Below are 18,721 nucleotides of genomic sequence, written 5' to 3'. Positions count from 1 at the left end.
AATAGAACAACCTGAGTGGCACATGAGAAGTTCCTTGTGGTTTTCACAAGGACATGAGGATTCAGGTAGTCAGTGGTATTCTTCTGGGTTGCCTGGTTGTGTCGGGATTAGAAGGCATGGCCTATGATGGCTCCAGCCTTTTCTTGAAACCTTTTTTGTGCCCTGAGACATACGTATAGGATGCTGAAAGGCTCAGTTTTGTTCCCTGGGCCATGTAACAACTTATCTCGAACATGCTGTTTGTCTACATGTGCTCTTCAGTAAATTATGTACCCTTCCAGAATCCGTTTTATTGAATCTGAGATCATGTGGCAGTGCAATGGCACCCGATTAGGACTTCATTCCATTACTTTTATGACTTCTGGAGGCAGTGGGCTGCACAAGAGATTATTTAGGTGTCTCCACAGAAATGTACATCAAAAATGTTTGGATAGAGTGTAGTCAGGGAATTAGATTGAACTGATTCGATACTATGACGTATGTCTCTTAAGTCAGTTTTGATGTTGCATTTATTTTATTTTATTTTGAAATGAAGAGAAACACAAGTTAGGATGCTCTTACCGAATTCGCAGCAAGCATTGACAAGTTCTAGGCACAAATTTTTATTTTCCTTTAACACTTCAGCTCTCTGTGGAAAAAACAACAAAGCGACACATCATGTTAATGAACATCCCAAGCAGAAAACATGACAATTATCAATAATTAACTTACAAGGTATCTGCAGAAAGACAAGAGAAAGGAAAGAGAAGCCAAGATATGAATCACTGAGGACAATGTTAGAAAAACACAGATGGCCCTGAATTCAGGAAATAGCAAAGAAGCTGATATGTTTAAATAACACCCTTGAAACTGGATGCATAAGGTCCTTGAAACATTTTTTTAACTAAACGTCCCTATGATCTTAACTTGAAAGATGAATAAAGGACACTCTAAGGAATAATATACAGTGTTTAACTAGTATTCGACAAACTTTCTAGCCTCCAAGGCACACACTTCTGTAACTTTGAGGAAATAACACAAAGATAAACATTAAGTGTAACGTACTTTGTAACAAAGATAAACATGAACTTTAACAGTGAATGCTTAGTTTTCTATGAGATGATAAACCCCAATGCAAAATATAAGAGCCAGAGGGTGCAGGTTTCTGAATGGGTCAAAATTTTAGAGAAAATACCAAGTTTACATCCCCCTCCCAGTGTATGTGACACAACATTTGTTGTTAGCACAAAAACCAGCCTGTAATTAAAATATCACAAAAAGGAGAGAAATACAGTATATTCTCAGTTAATTTAAACTATCAAGCAACGGGCAAAGAATCAAAGAAATAATACTTTGAATAAACATTAACATATATGTATAATACAGTAAAACTGTGTTAACAAAGTTAAATTTGTCTTTATTTAATTTTAATTACTCCATTTCAATATTAATATCAATATAGAGTTTATGTTATGCTATCATATGGGATTTAGCATTAGTTAGATCTATTTTGATAGTAATTTTCAAGCACCCAGAAATGATATTTATCCGGCATCTATCAAAGGGGGAGAGGGCAGGGAAAACATCCTGACCACCTCTACAGATCATAGAATCATAAAATAATAGAGTTGGAAGAGACCTCATGGGCCATCCAGTCCAACCCCCTGCCAAGAAGCAGGAAATCGCATTCAAAGCACCCCCGACAGATGGCCATCCAGCCTCTGCTTAAAAGCCTCCAAAGAAGGAGCCTCCACCACACTCCGGGGCAGAGAGTTCCACTGCCGAACATTCTCACAGTGAGGAAGTTCTTCCTAATGTTAAGGTGGAATCTCCTTTCCTGTCGTTTAAAGCCATTGTTCTGCGTCCTAGTCTCCAGGGCAGCAGAAAGCAAGCTTGCTCCCTTCTCCCTATGACTTCCCCTCACATGTTTATACATGGCTATCATGTCTCTTCTCAGCCTTCTCTTCTGCAGGCTAAACATGCCCTGTTCTTTAAGCCGCTCCTCATAGGGCTTGTTCTCCAGACCCTTGATCATTTTAGTTGCCCTCCTCTGGACACATTCCAGTTTGTCAACATCTCCCTTCAACTGCGGTGCCTAGAATTGGACACAGTATTCCAGGTATGGTCTGACTAAGGCAGAATAGAGTGGTAATAATAGATAATGGATCTTATTTTTAGCTTTTCTGAATTAATAACCCGATTAGTGGCTAGCCACTCCTACAAACCTGGATAACAGCAACAGCTAAGGTATTGTTCTTAGAAATCTGGGAGCAGTATGGTAGGGATCCACCCATGAGATAAGTAAGAGTCACTACTCTTAATAAATGAATGGCTCACTGTTCAGATGATACATTTTAAGGCACCGTTCTTGCAGTGAGCTTTCATCTTTCATTTCTGAGTTACAAACAAAACTGGCTAAAATAAATCTGGAGGTGGGGGCAATCAAAATTAAGAAACATTAAGCATGTGCTGGAAACATTTGTTAGATGAAAACAGGGCTATATGTAAAGATAGCACATTGAGAATGGTACAAGCTTATTTTCTGTGGCTCCAGAAAGTAAGACATGGAACAATGGAGTCAAACTAGGAATTACTTTCTGATGGTAAGAGCTGTTTGGCAGTGGAATATTCTGTTTTAGAGGGTGGTGGAGTCTACTTCTCTGGGGGTTTTAAAGCATAGGATGGCTGGCCATCTGTTGGGAGGGCTTTATTTGTGTGTTCCTGCATGGCAGGGGGTTGTTCCGGATGGCCCTTGGAGGTCTCTTCTTACCCTATGATAAATAGGTGCTTTTTATCGGCTGCACTAATATATCTGAATAGCATAATCTAACAAAGCTTGCATTTAATAAAAAAAGAACAACTTTGGAGATGAACACAGTAGGACCCCTATATCAGAAGTAGAAATATTCCCAGCTGGTCTGCTGTTTTCTGAAACTCTGGATACAAGCAAATGCCATTAAAGTCCCTGACCTCTAGCCCCATCATATCACAGAGTGGCACTGGAGGACCTAGAGATTTCAAGAGAGGCATCATCTCTAGGAATTTTCTGGATCGTCCAACACAACTCTCTGAGGGAAGCATACCATGGAAACAACTGGACGACCTAACGAATTCCTAGAGATAAGGTAGGTGAAATTGTGGATATCGGTTCTATAGTTAGAGGTTCTTAATGTATGAATAAGAATTCAATAAGCAACCAATTCCTGCACTAACACTCTTCCACAGCAGAAGTTAATATCAGATGTGCACCAGGAAATGGCTGGCTAATTAAGAAAATTAACAGAATTTCATGTTTGATGTTATTCTGTAAGACCACAGAAAATGGCTTTATACAGAATAGGATGTTTGCTTCATCCAGGCCAAAACTATCAATGCTGACTGGTGATTGTTTGCCGCTATTGTTACAGAGTTTTTCTGACTTATCTAAAGATGTTAGCAACTGAACCTGGAAATGTATTACCCAAAGCATTCTATCACTAAGTCAGAGATTATACCCACCCTATGTGGTTTTTGACATATAACTAGTACACAGTCCTAGCTCCTGTTCCCATCTTGTACTCACACATTATTTTCTTTTCCCACTTTTAAAGGCTACCAACTCACTCTTGATAAAAGGAATATGTCAAAGTATGATAAAGCAGGAGAGTGCTCATCCCAGAATGCAAGAATTAATTTCCAAGATGCAAGATCAGTAAGTTCCAGAAAACCAGAACATTTACTAACATATCAGATCAACAGATACTTCAATCCCCATTCTGTCAATCTGTATATATAAAAATGTAATGTGTGTTTTTCCCATGGAGTAAACACCAAAACCACTGAACCAAATCACCAAATTTGTCCACAAAAGATATAGTCATCCAATCTATGTCTTTCAATTGAAAAATCCTAGAAAAATAGTCCAAATTACAGAGGATGAGGAAGAGTCTTTCTCCCCTAACTGCCAGTCAGAAAGGTAAGCCCTGCTGCCTTTAGGCCCCGCGCTGCCTTTAGGCTCTGCCCTCTTCGTGTCCTAGCAACTCCCTCAGCCAAAATGGCACCCAGAGGACAGGCAGAGTGCACTTAGGCCTCATCCACACTGCCTATAAAATACAGATTATCTGATTTGAACTGGATTATATGGCAGTGTAGACTCAAGGCCCTTCCACACAGCTATATAACCCAGAATGCCAAGGCACATAATCCACAGTATCTGCTTTGAACTGGATTATCTTGAGACCACACTGCCATATAATTCAGTTCAGTGTGGATTTTATACAGCTGTGTAGAAGGACCTCATATAATCCAGTTCTAAGCAGATAATATAAGATTGTAAATATAATATATAATAATTACTGTGTTATAATAATACAGAACAATATAAACTCTAAAATCAGGACAGTAAATAAAGAGCAACACTTTGAACACAGGGAAATTCCAGACAGGAAACAACCAGGGCCAGCTAACACCTCCCAACAAAGAATTCCCCCAGACAGGAAGCAGCTAGGCTTTGAAGCTGCAAGGCCATTAAATGCTAATCAAGGTGGCTAACTGCAGCATTCATACCTGCCACACCAAGACTATAAATTGCTATTCAACCTGGCCAACCGAGGATTCCGCAAGGTAGAAAGCAGCCAGGCTTGGAAGCAGCAAAGCTATTCAGTGCTATTCAACCTGGCAAACCATGATTTCCCCTAGGTGGAAAAGCCCCGGCTTTGAAACCATGAGGCTACTCCGTACCATTCGACCTGGCCTAGCAAGGATGCCCTATGTAGAAAGCAGCCAGGCTTTTAAGCTGCAAGACTATTCAGTGCAATTCAAGCTGGCCAAACAATGATTCCCCTATAAAGGAAGTAGCCAGGCTTCAAAGCATCTCTTTGATTGAGGGTGCTACTTCAGCTCGCCAAACAAGGATTCCACTAGGTATAACACAGCCAGGCATTGAAGCTGAAAGGCTATTCAGTACAATTCAACCAGACCAACAAAGAATTAACCTTGGTAGAAGGCGGCCAGGCTTTGAAGCAGTGATACTAATCTGTAGTATTGAAGCTGACCAACCAAAGATTCCTCTAGGTAGCAAGCAGCCAGGCTTTGAAGCAGTGAGGCCATTCATTGCAGTTCTAGCAGCCCAAAAAACCATTCCCCTAGAACACAAGTACCCAGGCTTCCTAGTATCAACCCTATTCTATTGCATTCCAGCTCAACAAACAAGGATTCCCATAAGAAGAAACAGCCTGGCTTTGAGGCTGCAAGGCTATTCACTGCTATTCCACCTGGCCAACAAATGATTCCCATAAGCTACAGCAACGCGTGGCCGGGCACAGCTAGTGCATTATAGCAAAACATTACTATTTCCAGTTACATGGATGAGAAGGAACAGCATCACTTTACTGTCCTGATCCTCTGAATTTTGTGGGGGTCTTTTTTCAAGCTTTGAAAACTGCCATTCTGGATGGTTCAATTATTATTGTAGAAAAGTTTACTCTCTGGTCCTTTATGAGTTTTTATTAACATCTTACAAGTGTTCTTTAGATCTGCTGCTACTGGTTAAAAGAAAATACTTGGTTTCCGTTTTTAAGACAGGGATGTGAATTGTGTTGAGGGAAAATGAAGTTGGCACACTCTTGTGTTATAAACAACAGTGCATTAACATGAAAAATGTGTATCCGGTGAGAGGAAGCCATCGAAATTGCGTTCTCAGCCTACAGACACCTGTTCCCTCGCAAATAGTTTTGCATTAATTTGGGTGGGGGTGAAAAATGCTCAAAAAATGTACCATCACCATTGTGACCACAGGAGAAAACTAGGATTACTTTCAGATAGGTGGCGCCTTTTCTCTATGATAACTCTTTTAGGTGTGAATTTCCCTTCCAAAGGTTAGATTTCTCTCACTTCCTGTTGTTTCACCCCAGTTCTTAACTAAGAATCATTTGTAAGCCGGATGTCTGTAAGTTGAAAAAAAGACTTTTAAAAAGTGTAACTCTAACCCCTTATATACAGAGATAGGATAGCATAGAGATAGTGTTGCTTCTCTGCAGAAGCAAGCATGAAATGGTTTAGAATACTTGCCCAACCCATAGTCACAAAAGTGCTGATAAAAGAGAGATCATAGAATCATAGAATAGTAGAGTTGGAAGAGACCTCATGGGCCATCCAGTCCAACCCCCTGCCAAGAAGCAGGAAATCGCATTCAAAGCACCCCCGACAGATGGCCATCCAGCCTCTGCTTAAAAGCCTCCAAAAAAGGAGACTTAACCACACTCCGGGGCAGAGAGTTCCACTGCCAAACAGCCCTCACAGTGAGGAAGTTCTTCCTGATGTTCAGGTGAAATCTCCTTTCCTTTAGTTTGAAGCCATTGTTCCGCGTCCTAGTCTCCAGGGCAGCAGAAAACAATCTTGCTCCCTCCTCCCTATGAGTTCCCTTCACATATTTATACATAGCTATCATGTCTCCTCTCAGCCTTCTCTTCTGCAGGCTAAACATGCCCTGTTCTTTAAGCCGCTCCTCATAGGGCTTGTTCTCTAGACCCTTGATCATTTTAGTTGCCCTCCTCTGGACACATTCCAGCTTGTCAACTTCTCCCTTCAATAGCAGTGCCCAGAATTTGACACAGTATTCTAGGTGTGGTCTGACCAAGGCAGAATAAAGGGAGAGCATGACTTCCCTGGATCTAGACACTATACTCCTATTGATGCAGGCCAAAATCCCATTGGCTTTTTTAGCAGCCACATCACATTGTTGGCTCATGTTTAACTTGTTGTGCACGAGGACTCCAAGATCTTTTTCACATATACTGTTGTCGAGCCAGGCGTTCCCCATTCTGTATCTTTGCATTCCATTTTTTGAGATGTTTTAACGGCCCAATAAAATTATGGGAATTTAGGTCTGTATTTTAGTGGCCTGGTATTTTTACTTTGAAGTCCATATTCTATTCAGTTTCAGTTGGGTGGAATCAATGAGTGCACCTCGATCTTTCCCAAGTATAATATACCCCAGAGGACCTTTTCATCAGCTGTCCCACGACTGTGGAATGACCTACCGGAAGAGATCCAACAGCTAAATCAGTGGCCGGAATTTAAGAGACACGTCTCCCTCACTACTTGTGTTCAAATTTGGGCATATTGAGTATTCGTGCCAAGTTTGGTTGAGATCCAACATTGTTTGAATCCACAGTGCTCAGTCTCTGGATGTAGGTGAACTACAAGTCCAAAACTCAAGGTCAGTGCACACCAAACCCTTCCAGTATTTTCTGTTGGTCATGGGAGTTCTGTGTGCCAAGTTTGGTCAATTTCCAGTGTTGATTGAGTTCGGGATGCTCTTTGATTGTAAGTTAACTATAAATGCCAGCAACTACAACTCCCAAATGACAAAATCAATTCCCCTCCCTCCCCAACCCCACCAGTATCCAAATTTGGGCATATCTGGTATTTGTGCCAAATTTGGTCCAATGAATGAAAATACGTCCTGTATATCAAATATTTACATTACGATTCATAACAGTAGCAAAATTACAGTTATGAAGTAGCAACGAAAATAATTTTATGGTTGGGGGATGCCACAACATGAGGAAATGTATTAAGGGGTGGCGACACTAGGAAGGTTGAGAACCACTGCTCTAGACGTTGGAAATTTATTTATCCACATTTATCCTTTATTGTTTCCCAATCTTTAATTATCCCTTCTGGGTTTAAGAGGACACTAATCAACCTCATTCTGCTTTGCTTTAATTAATTATCACTTTGCCATCCATTACTGGAGCACAGAAATTTTGCCAATTGGGCACATTTTGATGTTTTGAATAATTAAGAGGGTAGTCAAAAGCTCAACTCCAATTAATAAATAACCAAATTGAGAGTCTTTCTCTCTTTCATTCTGTCCCCTTATATATGTATACTAGCTATGCCTGGCCACGCGTTGCTGTGGCAAAGTATGGTGGTATGGGAAATAAAGTATTGAGGAATTGGTAGTAGTTAAGGTAAAGGGTAAAGGTTTTCCCCTGACATTAAGTTCAGTGGTGTCTGACTTTGGGAGTTGGTGGTCATCTCCATTTCTAAGCCAAAGAGCTGGCGTTGTCCGTAGATTCCTCCAAGGTCATGTGGCATGACTGCATGGAGCACCGTTACCTTCCCGCCGGAGCAGTACCTATTCATCTACTCTCATTTGCATGTTTTTGAACTTTAGCATTGGCAGAAGCTGGGGCTAACAGTGAGGGCTCTCTCTGCTCCTCCAATTCAAACCTGCGACCTTTCGGTCCAGAAGTTCAGCAGCTCAGCGCTTCAACACGCTGCGCCATCAGGGGATATTATTTCCTAAAGGTTGTGAATATACAATATTTCTGATTGGGTTTTTTTTTGTCTGTTGGAAGCAAGTATGAATGCTGCAATTAGGGAAGATGATTAGCGTGTAATGGCCTTGCAGCTTTACAGCCTGGCTGTTTCCTCCCTGAGTCAATTTTTTGTTGGGAGGTGTTAGCTGGCCGTGATTGTTTCCTGTCTGGAATTCCCTTGTTTTCAGAGTGGTGTTCTTTGTGAGATTTTATGTTCTTCTACTGTCTGTGGCCCTCAGAAAACAGACGATTTGCCAGACTTTGGTGATGGGAATACTTTGTTGGGAGGTGTTAGCTGGCCCTGATTATTTCCTGTGTGGAATTCCCCTCTTTTCAGAATGTTGGTCTTTATTTAGTGTTCTGATTTTAGAGATTGTATTGTTCTGTTTTATTATACCACAGTAATTTTTATATATTCTGATTTTAGTGTTTTTGAATACTTGGAGCCAGATTGTATTCATTTTCACGGTTCACAGCAACACAATAATAATAATAATAATAATAATAATAATAATAATAATGACTTTGGTAATACACACTGCTTCACTCCCTTCTCAGCTTCCTTTCTGGAAGAATCCTTTTTTGGGAGGTGTTAGCTGGCCCTGATTGTTTCCTTTGTGGAATTCCCAATTTCCCTGCTTTCAGAGTGTTGCTCTTTATTTACTGTCCTGGTTTTAGAGATTATATTGTTCTGTATTATTCTACCCCAGTAATTATTTCATATTACAGTAGAATCTCACTTATCCAATATTCGCTTATCCAATGTTCTGGATTATCCAACGCAGTCTGCCTTTTAGTAGTCAATGTTTTTGTAGTCAGTGTTTTAAATTCATTGTGATATTTTGGTGGTAAATTTGTAAATATAGTAATTACTACATAGCATTACTGCACATGGAACTACTTTTTCTGTCAAATTTGTTGTATAACATGATGTTTTGGTGCTTAATTTGTATAATGATTACCTAAGTAGATGTTTAATCGGCTTTTCCTGAATCCCGGCTTATTATCCAACATATTTACTTATCCAATTTTCTGCCGGCCTGTTTATGTTGGATGAGTGAGACTGTACTGTATATTTATAATCTTATATTATCTGCTTAGAACTGGATTATATGAGGCCCCTTCTACACAGCTGGATAAAATGCACACTGAAGTGGATTATATGGCAGTGTGGAGTCAAGATAATCTAGTTCAAAGCAGATAATATAAAATTATAAATGGGTTATATAGCTGTGTGGAACACTTGAGTCTACACTGCCATATAATCCAGTTCAAATCTGATAATCTGTATTTTATAGGCAGTGTGGAAGAGGCCTAAGTGAGGCCAAACTCTGCCTGTCCCCTGGGCTAAGTGGGTTGCTAGGAGACCAAGTGGGCGGAGCTTAGCCTTCTAACTGACAGCAATTGGACAAAAACAATTATTCCTCTACCTCTAATTAGGACTTTATTTTTCTTTTCTTTTTGTTGTATCAACCTAGAGGCGTGGATGAGGGGTTGTGCTCCCAATTTTCGAGGTTGTGGGGTGTTTAGTTTTGTTGTTTTGTCCACTGCCATGATTCCATCACTCTTTTATATAATAAATTATATATATATATATATATATATATAGAGAGAGAGAGAGAGAGAGAGAGAGAGAGAGAGAGAAGAAATAGATAGATACTGTATATTCAAATATATTCCAAAAAAAATTCTAAAGTTGTAATAAAAGTATAATGTATAATGCTATTGTAAATAATAGATCTCAGTCAACATCCAATCATTGGCATCTTAAATGGTGGTGACTGCGGTAATTATTACATTGATTTTATATTACGCTATTATCAATATTATTATTAACTTAATTACACCCTGCCTTTCCCTTGTGGGGACTCAAGGCGGCTAACAATACCACATTAGAAAGTACAAAAATTAAAAAGGAAATTAAATACAGTAGAGTCTCACTAATCCAAGCCTCACTTATCCAAGCCTCTGGATAATCCAAGCCATTTTTGTAGTCAATGTTTTCAATATATCGTGATATTTTGGTGCTAAATTCGTAAATACAGTAATTACAACATAACATTCCTGCGTATTGAACTCCTTTTTCTGTCAAATTTGTTGTATAACATGAAGTTTTGGTGCTTAATTTGTAAAATCATAACCTAATTTGATGTTTAATAGACTTTTCCTTAATCCCTCCTTATCATCCAAGTTATTCGCTTATCCAAGCTTCTGCCGGCCCATTTAGCTTGGATAAGTGAGACTCTACTGTAGTAACAGTGTGGTAAAAACAGAATTAAAATACATTAAATACACTTAAAATGGCATTAAAGAAGCATAAAACTGTTATGTCCATATATCTATAGATCCTATTTTGATAATTGTAAATGGGCAAGTTGCCCAGACTAAAAGACATACCTCTGCTCTCCAAAAGAAGCGTGAACGAAAGGGTTTGGAGCAGTGGCACCCCATCTCAAAAATTTGGCTTTGCCTTAAGACACAACCAACCTGCCTCAATCTTCCTCAAGATCAAGGTAATGAGACAGCTGGGTCTCAATTGTTAGTTATTATGACATCAAAGGTATCACAAGTAAACACTGATGACATCACTGCTTTAGAACTAGAACTTTTTGAACTAGGTCCTGGAACTGCTCCTAGACTCACAGAGTTGGAAGAGAACACAAGGGTCAGCAATTCTGGCAAGCCTACCCAATCAGTTTTAACTATGAATTTTAAATTCTTCCATGTATTTTAACATGTTTTTATGATGAATGCGCTTAAATTATGTTGTGCCCCACCTCGAGCCATGATAAGGGGTGGATTAAAAATAAAAAATACTATGGTTAGTATTATTATCGTCATTATTTTCAGTCCAACATTCAACATCCAAGTCCAACTCCTGTTAATCCCTTTTCCATTCACACAATAATGTTAAAAGTGCCTTTTGAAACATTCCATGATGTGCTCAATGCCATGAAAACATCTTCAGTAATAGTGATAAAGCAGGCATGGGCAAACTTGTGGCTCGTTTTTGGGGATTTCCATTCCCACAATTCCCACAATTTCCAGCAACCGAAGAGTTCTTAGGACTCTTCTGCTTACCCCTGTCAACTGCACAAAAAGGGACAAAAATAACACTGTTTGTTACAAAATATGATACCAATAAACTGCAATCTAGTCACTCATTATCAAATTATGTGTTTTGACATCTGCCACAAGTATAGCAGTTATCACATACTTCAAAACTATGATATTTCATTATACTTTTTACAGATAATCCAGTTTAAAGCAGATAATATGGATTATTTGGATTATATATAAGCAGTGTAGAAGGTGCCTGGAATACAGTAGCTCTGCTAAACAAAGCAATCACAAATTTGATTTCCTGCTTCTCCGCAGGGGGATGGACTAGATAGTCCATGAGGTCTCTTCCAACTGTATGATTCTATGATTCTACCACAAAGTATAATCATTTTGGTTAAGAAGTACTACAATGCGTACCTATTATCTAACATGACATTTGCACAATAGATATATGTAAATGCTCTGAAAGGCCTTTCCAATGATAATATAACACACCTGCCATCAAACAAAAGTGCTTCCAGACAAGTATTGCCTTTGATTCCTGATGCTATGAGTTTCATTGACAATTGTAAAAAAAATAGTCATCAACATCAAAGATACGGATCTTAGTGTCATTAAAACCATTGCTGATGGAGATTTCTGAAACATTATCTGGCTTTCTCTTGCCAAGAAAGGACCCCCCAAAACAACCTCAGCAAATGCAGCAACAGAGGTTGTATTCTATTTTTGACAGGTGTCTTACAACAAATGTGGTGTTTACACAAAAGTTGAGAAAACACTGCCTGACATCACACATAGAGCTAAAAGATTACTTTATATCTGCAGAAGTGTTTCTTCATTTTTATATTCTCATTTTGTTGTAACCTCATTCCACAAAGACACTATGGCAATCCTCAAATCAATGAAATTATTTAAAATATAAAATTACTGTCAGCTTAAAATATGTTAAGTGACTAGTCTGCATATGAATATATAGTTTGAGACATTTTAAGTTAGAAGGGTGCCAAGAGGACACATAAGGGATGCAAAGAAGACCCTTGCAATCACATGTATTTTCTTCATTAAGGAAAAGAACATATGGAGACCTCGCCGGATTTAAGATTAACACAAGCAAAACCAATGCCCTGACAAAGAATATTATAAAGAAAAAACAAGAACAAATTGCTAAACAATTAGGGATTCAGATAACATCAAAAATTAAATATCTAGGAATAACAATAACCTCCAATAACTCTCAACTCCTAAAGAACAATTATGAAAAGATTTGGAAAGAGATAAAAAAGAACTAAACAATTGGAAAATCCTAAAGATCTCACTGTGGGGAAGAATCTCAGCAGTAAAAATGAACATCCTACCAAAGATGCTTTTCTTATTCCAATGTCTCCCAATCTTAAGAAATCGAAAAAGCTTTACAATTTAGAATAAAGATTTGTGTAATTTTATCTGGCAGGAAAAAAACCACGTATAAAAATGAAGAACCTAATAGATGACAAGAAAAGAGGAGGTTTTGCAATGCCCGATCTGAAAATATATTATGAAGCCTGCAATTTAATATGGATTAAAGACTGGATGCAATTAGAAAATAAGAAAATACTAAATGTAGAGGGTTTCGACCTACACGTTGGTTGGCATTCATACTTATGGTATGAAAAAATAAAAGTGGAAAAAATTGCAACCATTTTATTAGATTGGCACTTATAAAAACGTGGAATAAATATAAATCAAGAATATACAACAAAACTCCCGGATGGATTTCCCCAGTAGAAGCTGCACAAATAAGACTTTTGGGATGGTCCCGATGCCCTAAATATGAAGATTTAATAAAGCAACAGGAGTCGGACTATGTACTAAAAACATATCAAGAAATTAAAGAAAGTTACACAAATTTCTCTTGGTTATAATACGGGCAACTTAAAGAATATTACAACAAGGATAAGGCAAATGGATTCATGAACAGAAATAACCTATACATTCTTTTACAGAAGGAAAACTTATTTCAAAGATCTATAAAACACTATTGGAATGGAGCACAGAGACCGAATTAGTAAAAAACTGTATGGTCAAATGGGCCAAGGATATAGGTAAAGGTAAAGGTTTTCCCCTGACGTTAAGTCCAGTCGTGACCGACTCTGGGGGTTGGTGCTCATCTCCATTTCTAAGCCGAAGAGCCAGCGTTGTCCGTAGACACCTCCAAGGTCATGTGGCCGGCATGACTGCATGGAGCGCCATTACCTTCCCGCCGGAGCGGTACCTATTGATCTACTCACATTTGCATGTTTTCGAACTGTTAGGTTGGCAGGAGCTGGGGCTAACAGTGGGTGCTCATTCCGCTCCCGGGATTTGAACCTGGGACCTTTCAGTCTGCAAGTTCAGCAGCTCAGCGCTTTAACACACTCCGCCGCCACCAGGGGCCCCAAGGATATAGGGAGACCAAACCTAATGGAGGGATGGGAAGCTTGTTGGAGGAGAAAATTAAAGTTCACATACACCTATGCACTAAAAGAAAATTGGATAAAAATGCTTTATAGGTGGCATATAACTCTAAAAAAAATTAGGTCATATAAACAAAAGCATGAATATTAAATGTTGGAATTGTGGAGACAAAGAGGGTACCTACCATCACATGTGGTGGAGGTGCAAAAAAGCAAAAGAATATTGGTCTATGATTCATGAATGCTCTCAAAGGATATTAGATATCAAACTAGCAAAATCCGCAGAAACATATTTATTAGGCATCTCTAAAATCCCCCCGAGAACCAACAAAGAGAAAGTATTGACATATCTCACGACGGCAGCAAGAATTACCTATGCCAGACATTAGAAACAAAAAGATACCCCCTCAAGGGAGGAATGGTTAACTAAAGTCACAGAAATAAGAAATATGGACAGACTAACCTATCTACTTGCTAAACAGCAGGGTAGGCCAAGAAAAGAGACTAATTGGCAACAGTTTGAGAAATATGTATCTTTAAGGGACACAAAGAAGTAAGGAGAAGCAGAAATTTTATAAGATCAAAACAAAATAAGACTCCCACCAGAAACAAGGAAGAACTAACTCGTTATAAGACAACAAAGAAACGACTGAAGTTAAAAGATAAAAGATGAAGAAAACAGATTAAGTAATCCCCTCTCGAAGTGATTTGGAAGTCTTTGTTTTAACCTACTCCTTACCTATCCCTTTCCTCCCTAACTTCCCCACCATTCCCAGGGCCAATTCCCATTATACCCCTCCCTCCTATGCACTTACCCTTCCCATGCACATCCTCATACCCAACCCTTTCCCTCTTTTATATATGTATGAAAGCCTAATAAAGATTATTTTACAAAAAAAAAGGAAAAAAAATTAGGAAATTTGTTGAATGTTGGCCAGGTTGAGTTTGAAGACTTCACTTTTGATTTGAATGAAACAAATGTCAGACTAACAGCATCTACAATCCTTAAAATTATTTCATACTATGTTCCAAGCGAGATTGAGCAAAATAATTATTTTGCCAACCATCTAATTATCAAAGTTGATCAGCTGGATCTAAACTTGAATAGAAATGTTGAAGTTTGGGCCAGACTGATAAACATATGATAATCTAAGTCTATCTACTTAGCTACCAAGTCTGACATAAAACAGTAAAAACATTGTGCTTTTTATAGCAGAAATTACATAAACTAAATATGTTTATTGAAGAAAATCCCTAAATATTTGATGGATCAATTCCAGAATTTCATTTAATGTAATGAATTAAATGAAATTTTGATCTCAGTAGAAAAACTTTAATTAAGCATGTAGATTTCTATAACACCAAATGGCAAATACACACTTTAAACTTATACTATAGAGCAGGAGTGGGTGGCAGTAGGTAATTTGAGGGGGGGAGGAGGTTCACTGCCTATCTATTAGATCTTAACGAGGTGGTACTCCTCCATTGTCACATCTGTACTTCTAACCCTACAAAAACTGGATTTGTGATTATTTTTTTTGCCCGAAGATCACAACGTCCCAAAGCCTCTGCACAGTGCAACTGACTATCATGTCTAGGGGATCACTCTCCTGATCTGAAAGATAAAAAAGAAATGCCCTCCAACTTTTCAGATTTAGCGGAAAAAGTCCTGTTGAATTTTTAGTTGTCTGCTTTTTTCAACTGCTTTTAAAATGCCCCAGTTTCTTCCTCATTCTCCTCCTTCCCCACTTTGTTCACAACTTCTATTGCCACAAGTTGAGTTCAAAAGTAGTTTGCATTCAATAAATTCAGCAGGAGAGGAGAGCAGAAGGCAGAATCCTGCTCTTTGCTATAGGCTTAGGCCAGGGGTATCAAATCATTTTCATTGAGGCCCACATCAAACGTATGGTAGCCTTCAAAGCGCCGTTGAATCCATGGATAGAGAATCCATAGCTAGAGAGGACCAACTATATATATATATAGTAGCTGTGCCCAGCCACATGTTGCTGTGGAGTTGTCTGGTGGTGTTGGTGAGAACTTGTTGAGGTAATGATGGTAGATCTGGAAGAGTGGGAACATCTTTGGAAAAAGGGGTTTAAATTCTCTCTGGCCGGCTCAATTAGAGAAAATATGTTTAAAATGTTTTATAGAACATACATAACTCCAGAGCTTCTGGCGAAAATAGAGAAAGCAGAAAGAGGGGCCTGTTGGAGATGTAAGAAAGCAAAAGAAACCTTTTTCCACGTATGGTGGACCTGTAATACAGTTCAAGAATTCTGGATAAAAGTGGTCAAAGAAACAAACAATATGATTACCAAAAAGGTCAAGAAAAACCCGGAAATTATTAGGTTTATTTAGAAGGCGTATTAGCACAGGAGACTAAGAAATTTGCCAATATTGTTTTGTTGCAGCAAGACTAATAATAGCTAAAACATGGAAGGGGGAAGAAGAGCTAGGTATTAAAGACTGGAGAAATAAACTGGGGGAATATATCCAAATGGCCAAGCTGACAAATAGTAACAGAGGAGGAAATAATGAGGATTTTGTAAACAAATAGAGGCTGGCACTTGGGTATCTGGAAAAGAAGACAAAGGTAGATTTAATGACTGCCATAAAGGGGATTTAGCGAAAGAAGATACATGGGTAGTTGATGGTTAGTTACATGATACTTACTGAGGGGTATCGGAGGTCTAGGGGGTTGGGTTCACAGGTGAGAGGTTAGGGGGACAAGGATAAGTTAAGGTATAACAACAGTACAGCCACTCTGTGAATATCCATTAGTTTAACAAGCGCTGGTTGTACACTACAGTGCAAATCTTTATATCTTTCTGTATTTTTTTCTTTTTTATATGTGTGTATTTTATTTTACTTCTTGTTTTTCACTTTCATGAATGTAGCAGCCAATAATGAAAGAACCAAGGCATGTACATCTCCGGCCCATCCTCTGTTCGAATATCAGCCAGCATGCCAACACCTTAAATCAAGAAACAGCTTCCTAAAATCTATAGAGATACCCGCAGGAACACCTCAGGAAGCGAGAGTCCAAAAGTGGCAGGTTAAAACCCAGAACCTCAATCAGATGAGAAACTCCCCCTGGGCACACAGAAGACCGGACGAGTTGGAAAGCACTGAACAGACTGTGCTCTGGCACCATGAGATGCAATCTTAAGAAATGGGGCTACAAAGTGGAGTCCACAACGTGCGAGTGCGGAGAAAAGCAAACCACCAACCACCTACTACAATGCAATATGAGACCTGCCACACGCACAATGGAGGACCTTCTTACAGCAACACTAGAGGCACTCCAAGTGGCCAGCATCTGGTCAAAGGAAATTTAGTTTGAGGTTTCTTAAATACGTTATAACTGTATTCTCAATTTGCTTCTGACACGATAAACAAATGAAATATTGTATGTTTTTTATTCCTAGGAAGAGCAAAATATGAAAAACATTATTTTTCAAACTATGACCTACAGAAGGCTGGAGATCCATTCAAACAGGTTTAGAGAAGGACTGTGGAACAAATGAAAATATCTATACTTCATTCACTATTTTTTTTCTTCTTTGAAGAGTGCATGCTATTCTTAACTAGGAAACCTGAGGACTAAAATTTAAATGAATCGATGCTAGAACGCTATTATTTTCTTAAATGTCTACCAGTTTGAGGGTTTTTTTTTTAGCAAAATGGCCTAGGGACCATGATTTTCTTAATATGAGCCTATGCAATAATTGCCACCTGACACAATGGAGATGCATGCCTCGCCTAAATGAAATGGTCGCCCCTCGATGTTGATAGAATAAATTCTGTGAACTTCCTTACTTCCATGCAAGCTCTCTGTAAACCATAAGCACAGGCCGCAATAAAATGGACCAAGCTTGAGGTACCAGAAAATGGCCGGCCTACTACCAAGCAGGCTCCCTGCTGGCCATGAGCTTGGGCCCAAAATGAAAATGGTCACCCATTGCAATGCTAGTGCGGCAGAAAAGAGAGGACTGAATGGGGCAAAAAGACAAATCAAACCAACATAAAATGGCCGTCCCATTACCACCAGAATTGGAAAGAAGAGGGAGTAAGAAGGGCAAGCTCTAGACTAAAATATTGGCTAGCCTCCTGCCCCTTTCCACACATTGCAACACAAAGCAAGTTATTGGCCAGCTGAGAAATATTCTAATTTCCCTGCCAAACACAAACAGAAATCTCCTATTTCTGCCTGGAGCCCAATCTCCTGCTCACAGTTTCATGCAGAAATAAAGCAGACTGATTTGGGGATGGGGGTGGGGGTGGGGGATCAACCTCAGATAGGATGGTTCCTTCATGGGGTCCTTCAAAAGCCCACTTGCCCCTTAAGTTTTGCTCAGCTGCGGGTAGGGCTTGAAATGCTCTTAGTCTGTTCCAAGGCCCCGACCCCCCCATTTTTGTTAGGTGTTTTTAAATAAGAAATTGTACTTTATAAATAACAAATAATAATGTATAACAATATTGATGTACAATGCTCATGTAACATTATGTATAAATACTCATGTAGCAGAGGCCCACTGCACTCTGCATTCATTGCCTGTAGCATAGCTGAATGGGCACTCCCATTTCAGCTCATGTGGTGGAGGCCCACCATACTTTCTATTCATGTCTACATCGCTGGGTGGGCAGTCTCACTTCAGCTCATGTGGCAGATGCTCACTGCACTCCCCATTCCCCAAACATGAGGCCTGAGATAAAATGGAGTCCAACAAATATACTGGAAGGGCCTAATCTGAGGCCTGAATAAATTGCAGTTTTTCAATATACTAGACAAGGCTTAAAGCTTAAACATGTGGCCTGGAATTAAATTGAGTCCTCCAAACATACTGGGCTTAAAGCTCAACATAAGAGGCCTGAAACAAAGTGACTTCTGACAAATCCATTGGAAAAGGCACAAGGCCAAAAATGAAGCCTGAATGCTGA

General features: G+C 39.1%; 1 protein-coding gene across 1 annotated transcript in view; it reads left to right on the top strand.

Annotated features, from left to right (window-relative positions):
- The window catches only part of pdgfrl (platelet derived growth factor receptor like), a 58,986-nt gene extending 41,387 nt beyond the window's left edge, over window positions 1-17,599 (top strand). Inside the window, exon 6 of the mRNA XM_062981512.1 lies at window positions 16,678-17,599. Coding sequence (XP_062837582.1) covers window positions 16,678-16,779 — 102 coding nt within the window. The 3' untranslated portion in view covers window positions 16,780-17,599. The remainder of the gene's footprint in view (window positions 1-16,677) is intronic.
- The last annotated feature ends 1,122 nt before the right edge of the window (window positions 17,600-18,721 follow it).

The sequence above is a fragment of the Anolis carolinensis genome, chromosome 5, assembly GCF_035594765.1.
Source record: "Anolis carolinensis isolate JA03-04 chromosome 5, rAnoCar3.1.pri, whole genome shotgun sequence".
Classification (NCBI taxonomy): Eukaryota; Metazoa; Chordata; class Lepidosauria; order Squamata; family Dactyloidae; genus Anolis; species Anolis carolinensis.
This window is presented reverse-complemented; position numbering and strand designations above follow the sequence as displayed.